This window comes from Phoenix dactylifera, unplaced genomic scaffold, assembly GCF_009389715.1.
Source record: "Phoenix dactylifera cultivar Barhee BC4 unplaced genomic scaffold, palm_55x_up_171113_PBpolish2nd_filt_p 001473F, whole genome shotgun sequence".
Classification (NCBI taxonomy): domain Eukaryota; kingdom Viridiplantae; phylum Streptophyta; class Magnoliopsida; order Arecales; family Arecaceae; genus Phoenix; species Phoenix dactylifera.
Genome location: NW_024068787.1, coordinates 89820 through 97991, shown reverse-complemented (window position 1 = coordinate 97991; position 8172 = coordinate 89820). Strand labels below are relative to the sequence as shown.

At 36.4% G+C, this 8172-nt stretch overlaps 1 protein-coding gene across 1 annotated transcript in view; it reads left to right on the top strand.

Moving 5' to 3' along the window:
• Positions 1–5031: 5031 nt before the first annotated feature.
• LOC103698142 (regulator of nonsense transcripts UPF2-like) overlaps positions 5032–8172 on the top strand; it is a 44050-nt gene continuing 40909 nt past the window's right edge. The window contains exons 1-2 of the mRNA XM_039122348.1: positions 5032–5121; positions 5344–5400. Of these exons, the coding sequence (XP_038978276.1) occupies positions 5382–5400 (19 nt within the window). The 5' untranslated portion in view covers positions 5032–5121; positions 5344–5381. The remainder of the gene's footprint in view (positions 5122–5343; positions 5401–8172) is intronic.

Here is an 8172-nt window from a genome sequence, read left to right as displayed (position 1 = left end):
CTCATAGTTCTAGCAACTTGATGCCAACTATCCTCCATTGCCCAAGTTGTCATAATTGTCGAGACCCTACATCACTTGTCAGACCAACTATCGTACTTGATCAGGCATGATGTTGTTGTGATGTGTTCACTCGGCATGTGCAATAATAGTTTAGCTTGGTTGTTTTCCTTTATTGTTTTTGCTTAGGTCAAGCATTCTTTACTTTCACCAGTCCTTAGGTGATTGCAAAAGTTTTTGGTCTTAGCTTAATACTTGAAATCCCTTTTCAAATTCTATTTCAAAATCATCATATGTACAATGATCCCTAGTATCAGGATCTGGTGTAAACAATGCCTCCCATATCCTATTAGCTATTAACTAGGATGATGGAATGTATTGGAAACTATATCTATTGTAAATTTGTAATAAATACGATGCCAGGGATACTTACTCTTTTGGAATTCCTGCACTTCTAGAAATATTCTTTGATCATAACTCCCACCAATATGTATTCTCTCCTTTCGAGGATTGTCCACATGCATTGACAAGATGATTCACCTCTCTAATTAAATCACTTTGCAAAACACCATGAATTGATTAAAATCTTTAGGACATGATGTTGTACGGTGTAGAAGTTTTTAAGAGACTTGAGGGGGTCTTGTAAGAGACTTGGAGGGGTTGTCTCCCACAATCGCTTCCATTTGGGCTTGGGATCAAACTACGTTTGATCGACACCCTTCCTGTATTGGTCTCTTAGATTTTTTTGGTTTCTTCGAACACTAACAATCTTCAAACTCTATTGAAGCCATATTCACCTCTACTTAAAAAGAATTACCATCTACTAGCATGATACCTTTGTCCTTCTCCAGAAACTTCAATCTATCATCCACAAATAGATATTATGGATAGAATTTTGAAAAAATACATAGTTGGTGGTATGATGGCTCTATTTGTTATGCTATTTATAATATTTTTTGTCTTTCAACTCCCAAGGTTGAGAGATTTTAGCATCGTCAAGCAGTTCTATTTTTTTGGCTTTAGCAAATGGTCAAAATATGTTTCGTCTTCGTGATATCAAAAAAAATACTTTACATCGCCCTTTAGGAACAGGTTGTCTAGATATTGGCCAATTCTATAGGGTCGGTATACTCAGCACTTTGCGTTGTATGGATTGCTAGTGAGAAGTTATCAATCTTGTAGCAGTCAACCTCTTCAAAAACTGCATTGATCAAAATCATCGACCTCCAAGACTGATACTTCTAATTTAGGTTCTTCATATACGCCCCTTTGGACGCCCTTCTCAGCTTCTTCTCCCACAAAATTGTAGCCTCATAATTCACTGCTTGAGTGGTCAACTAGAAGAGGTCTACAGATTCCTGCTTGGCAACCTTTTTTCTTAGTTCCAAGTTCAGGCCATTTTGTGCATCTTTATATATTTGGCCCTCTCTCAAAGAAGGCGACAATAGTTTCTGGTCCTCTTAAATCTAGCCATAAACCACTCCACATACTCGCTAAGCTGTTAAACTAGCCTAGCCAAATTAGCTACCCATACTTCGGGTTCAGTTCGATAAAACTATATGTGGAAATGAGACTTTAAATTCAACTTCACCACATTGGATTGAAAATCAACCAATATGCTTGATAGTAGACATGTTATCAATCTTTCCAAAATCTTGACAAATTTCGAGAACTTTTTAACCTCTGGGAAACTCATACGCCCGAACATACAACTCAAGATATAGTTTTCAATAAATCAGCCTTAAGATAGGGTGATAAGGAATGTTCCAGTTGTTTCATACCATTCAAACCAATTAAGCTGCATTTAGAAAATTCCCCCTCTCTTCTCCATATATGGCCGGTTGAGCAAAAAAAGTTGGTTTCGATACCAGTTGATTAGTATGAGTTGTTGTACATCTGGAGGACACCTTAATTGTATTATTTGTTGTCCCTGGCATATAAGTTTGGTATCGTAGTTTGGTGTCCCCCGGCATAGAGATTGGTTGCTACAGATTACTGTCATGCTGGTAGTGGTACCTAATGAGGAGGCCGCCCTGTAGCCCTTGGGTGCAAGCATAGGCTGTGCTTGAGGCTAGACATTTTGCAATTCCCTCATTCACCCAATGGGACGACTAACTATTTATAGCCAGAATTGGCATCAGTGAGGCATCACTGGTGTTTCTCCAAAAAACATTGTGAGGATCAGAGTGACTAACATCCACTCTAGGTTCAAGTGATGGCCATGCATGAATTACAGCATTGCTGGCAACCTGTTTAGTTTGACCTTCAAAAGTATTTACCGTCAAAATAGTTTTTTCATCATCTATGTCTTGCGGACCCAAGGTCTCACCACAATAATAATCGGTATTGTCTTTCTCATAGGTTGAAAGTTTCTGAAAATTAAACCTTTCTAGGATTTTGACATTCCCATATTATAAAGATTGAGAGGCCGAAACATGATTTGCTGGGTTCACCATGCTGTACACCAGAACAAACTGCAATGCTGGATATTGATCAGTGATAACTGAAACAAGTCATTCAACCTATCTCGCCACTGATGTAAAAGAAGCTTCATGCTGCTTTAAGACTAGTCTTAACACCATGGCCATCTGATTAATAACGACATATGAAAAGACATGTTGACTATTGTCATCCATATAAAACTTGATCTATGCGACTATATCATGAAGAGAGTTGGCTGGAGACTATGTCACATCCAGCTGAGGAGTATAGCTTTCGTGGCCAAGTTCCTTAGGAGGAGTTTAGTTTGCTTGATTACCAAAGTGTTCGACTCTCTATAGTGCTAGGAGAAGTAATCTGAACGTCTTTGCCAGAAAACTCAGAGGCTTCTTGGCATGGTATGATAGATTACCTAGTATTCTAGTTGCTAGAACATTAATGTTCTTTTGTGGTGCAATGAAGATAGCTACGCGACTGTCCCGTCGGGTATACCAAAAGAGACTTATCGGCATGCTTTTCTTTCCACCTGGAGATAAATGTGCCAAAAGCTTGTGACAAGTCTCATAGCTACGGATAAATGAGCTAGCATGCCACCGCATTGGATTAACTATAAATAGGAGGAAGATGATGTGAGAAGCGTGGGTCTAAATGTCTTTGATCTTTAAAACTTTTACTACTATCATACTGCTTGTTCGAAAGAAGATGGATAGGATGGGATAGGATGTAGCTGAAACTACAATTAGAATACTTTATTGTTACTCCTAAAGACAAATTAAAGACCTACTAGTAAACTAAGAGCAAGAAATCTAAAGATAAAATAAAGATAAAGTAAACTAATTTCATTGATGAGTCTAAAGATGGAACATCCTTTTTCTAGGTTACAATCTACTTATTTATAATAGACGACAAACCTTATGATAAGGTAACTGCCTATTCTTCAATAACAATAGCTTATGTTTGGTCTCCACTTTATCCTCCACTACCCATGTTATCATAATAGCATATTTCATCTAGCTCGATCTTGTTGTGATGTCAACGTTCTGCCTGCATTATAATAATTTAGCTTGGCCATCTTATTTTTATCGGCCTATAGCAGGATCCTCATACAACAGTGTCTTCGAATTAACTTGGTCGGTTCCTTCGGGTCCACATTTGTTTGCTTCAGTTAAGCATTCTTTATTTTTACTAATCCTTAGGTGGCCGCAAAAGTTTTAGGTCTTGGCTCGGTACTTGGAATTAATTCCTTTTCATATTCTATTTCAGAAACGCCATGTGTACGACGATCTCCAAACATTAGGATGTAATGTAAATGTTAGATTATATAGAATTAGCCTGAATCTAGAATTAAGAAAGAAATTCGTTGGATAGGAGTTCTCACATCTTTTCTATCTTACTATTGAGGCTGTGAAATATAAAGCTATTCTTAAGGAAGAGAAACAAAGAAAGGCATCCAAAGAGACGTATAATAGAAATCCAAATTATAAAGTCTTGGTCGTAGAAGCAGATGGTTTTGAATAACATAGTTTTGATGAAGGTGATTGCAATAAAATCGATATAGCCGAGATCCTAACTTGGAAACCATCACATCTTCACAGTTTTAAGTCGGGCGATTGTACACAATCGACTAATGATAAGATAGCTTGTTTCGAAGGATGATATGGAATATTCTTTTGACATTACTAACATAGAGCAGATTTTGTTCATCCTTTGGAAGACAAGCAAACAAAATTATCTGATGCATACAAAATTTCCCCCGCTACAAGAATCAAAGGATAAAAAGTATTATAAATGACACAATAAATGGAGCCATCACACCGATAATTGCATCATCGTCCACAATACTATTCAAAAGGAAATTATAGATGCGAGGTTGAAGTTTCTAGAGAAGGAGAAAGGGGTAAAGTTGATCAATGACAATCCATTCCCCGAAGCTGATATTAACATCACTTAGGTAGACTTAAGAGCTCCAACGTTGAAAAGGAAAGGAGATGAGGAAGAACAGATTGATGTAAACAAAGTTTTGGCTAGATATAGAATTCATCTATAGCCTGGGTGGAAGAATAGGTTTGAGGAGTTGAGAGCTCGATTACTCCCCTATTGAATTTCTTCTTTTCTAAAGTTTTTTTTGCAGGATCACTCTAGGAAAGAAGAGGAAAAGAGAAAAAATGTTACAGAACAAAAAAAATGGGTTCCCGAATATAAAATTAGCATAAAAAACTAAAAACAAAATTAGCTAAAAGACAAATGAATCCTCTTGGAGACCATAATAGTCAAAGAAATTAATTTTGAAAACAAAGGCATAGTATGTTTGGAGATAATTAAGGTTAAGGAAGAAAAATCTAGTTAAATAAAAAATTTTGCATCAAAATATAGTATATTAGATTTAATATGATAAAGAAGTTTAGGCTGATCACAAGATTCAAACTTCTAATTAATTTCAAATCAAGCTTGATTAGACATGAAAAGCACTTGCATGGATGCATCCATAATCACCATTAGTAGGCATCTACCACTTAAATTGCTGACGTGGCCTTATCGCCACATCAGCTCACATGCCAGCGCACGGCCTCACGTGTACTATAGTGTTACTTTGTGGTCTCTCTCTTATCGTGCTCCAGTACACCCAAAGGCTCGGCCTTCTCGCGATCATTGCTTCGACCCTCGCCATCGCCATCTCGGACCAAGGTACGGCCGCTGCTCGCGGTCACCAAACCCTCCGTGGCCGCCGCCGGTCCTTCACCTTCCCTTGCCTTCTGACTTTCTCGCCCTGACCCTAGCCCCTGTCGAATCCAAACCCTAGTCGCCATCGGATCCAAGCCCTCCAAACGCTGCCCAAGATACCTAAATTCTAGGGTTTCTTTTGATTATTGTATTTTTCTCCTGAGTTTGGTTGTTTACCTTTTGCAGTTGATGTTCTGAGGGCTAGAGGCGTTTTGCAGAGCCAGATGGTTCAGCCTACTAAAGGTATTTCGTAGTTTTTTTTTTTTTTTAATTCCAATGAAAACTAGGAGCTTGTTTGATTATTTTTTTCTTGCTGACCATTTAATGTAGTATTCTATGCTAAATTGTAATTTTTGGAAATATAATTATTGTTGATAATACTTTTCTTTTACGAGATGTGATAGGAGTTCGTATGTTCAAAAAGTACGGTTTTATGGTAGATGGGTTTAAATGGTGGGAGCGAGGAATCTCTATTGCGGTTTTGATTGGTGAGAGTTGAAAATTGTAAAAGATGAATTGACTGAGATAGTCGGATGATATGGTTCACAGCCACAATATGGGAAAAATATAATCAGTGGAAAGGTTCCTAGCATCTCTCCTGTTGTTTGGGATCTTTCCTTTTTTCTTTTCTTTTCTTTTTTTGTTGTGTTTGATCTCTTAATGTTCTTATTTCTTATTTAATAACTTTCTGATTTTTCTCAATTTTTCAATCAACTTTTTGATGTTTTCTTTCATTGAAAATATTTGGAATTCCAAACTTATGATGGAACATAATGTGGCAGTGAATTAAGATGCATGATTTGCATGCTGATGCTCCTTGGGAGAGCTCCTTTTCTTTTGTGCATTGAGGCTACTTATAATCGTTGTTGAGGGGAAGGAAGGGTATCATGGGTGTTCTAGGTTTAGATTTAAGCTTTTAGTTGTTGAGATTTGAGTTAGTTTTAGTTTTCCCTACATTGTAATGGAGAAAACCACCCTGAACAAGGCCATTTTATTCCCAGACTGATAGCACCCTCTTCTTCTAAGTACCAAGCTGCTTCTTAAACCTAACTAAAGACATGTTATATTTCTGTTTTGTAAAGATATTTTTGGGTTAAAAAAGGACTGCATGACCTGTATCTCTATTGTCTACCTTTATTGTTGAAACAAATCTTAATGATTTGTGGATTTGATAATTTCAGTCATGAGAGCAACATATCAGTTTGGTATTTGAGATTTGACTCTGCTTTTATAAGTTTAGGGTGTTATTGGGACAGTCCTGAGAGCAAACATCGGTTTGATATTGAAGATTCAACTTTGCTCTAAGTTTAGGGTGTCATTACAATGGAAATCTTACTATGGAAAGCAAAATTTTGATAAAATTGTCTCCATTTTCTGCCTTACTTTTTTCCAACAGCAATTCTGTCAATCAGATACTAAAGGAAGATTGTAATAAACAGCAGTGGAAGCTTATAAAGAAAGAAAACATCGTATTTCTTTTGCTCCTTAATCTTTTTTTTAATATTTTTTTTAAACTCATAAAGATATCCATGCTTGAATTTAATAAACTAAATGTTAATTCTGATTTTTGATTTGTCCCATGATATCACTAATCTTCTATCAAGGATGAATTACACCTATTCGACCATAAGTCTTTGCATTAGTTGCTCATGCATGGAAGAAATTTTGGATCATTTTTTCCAGCCCAAAGATGATATATAGGCTTTTCTTATTTTTCTTTTTAAATGGGTTGCCTCATTTTATAAAACTTGACAGCTCAAGGGATCTTCATTTAGTATGTTTTTTTAGGGATATCATAGATAGATCGGGGTTCCAGTTTCTACGTAGATGTTGATGATGCTCCTTTTTTGCATTGGAGATGATGCTCCTTTCAACCCTATCTTCCACTTGGAAAAGATTAAGTAATTTGTGTGAAAAGAATAAGAAATGCGAGTACCATAACATAGAGACAACCAGACCAAGCTATATTGAAAAAAATTAACCAATATAGATTGTTACAGTGACTGAATAATATATGGTGGATGATACTGAGAGATAACTTTATAGGAAAAATTATACATGTGCAAAATTTATGAGGGTTGTACAGTATGATTGTCGTCAACCTATGTATATGCTAACAAGATTCACAAATTTGGTGTCAGACCCTATATAGGTATCATCTTGGTATAGTGTTGATACGTCCGGTATGAGGGTCAATTCGGTGTATCGATAGTTAGTACACCCTTGTACCACATACCGGTGCAGTATCGAGATACATTGATATGGATCAGTATGGCATACCATGCACACAACAATACTAGAGAGACTAAGGGGCTGTTTGCTTGCTATGTTTCATATGTTTGTTTAGATTTTTTTTGAAGCCAGGTTTTAGTAGTGACTTGTGGAGATCCCAGTTTTGTAAATCTAGATGCTGATCTGTGTTTTGTCAACACAAAGCTTAGCAAGTAGACCGTGTTTGTTAACAAACCAATTGATCCCAAAAGCTTAAGGTAATAGGGAAAGAGTCAATAGTGCTTATCACACTTACAAAGATATTGTTTGCTTGTTGAGATTTGTTGTGTGTTTTGAAGGAATAGTCATCATTGATGAGCTTACCCCTTCCACTGACATGTTTGATGATGTTTTAGATGATTTAGGAGAGTGGGAAGCTAGTAGATAAAGTGAAAATCAAAAGCAAATGCCAGAAGAGCTTTAGTTCTAATATTGACAAATTATAGAACAAAAAATGCAGATATTTTTGTCGAGCAATTTGTATATGTAAAATTAGTAAAAATGAATATGATAACATATAATAGAGAATATCTCAAGTCATATATCAAAATTTAATTAAAGAAAATGTACGATGTCTAAATCAGGGATATGGTAGGTAGATGAACTGCAATAATAGACGAAAATCTGGCAACAATAGGAAGGCCAAAGTGTGCAATTTTTTTCCTATTTTTGAAGAGAAGGATGGGGCAAACCCTTGCCAAGCTTCCGTTTGAAGCAATAATGAAAGCAGCGAGTTAAGTAGCA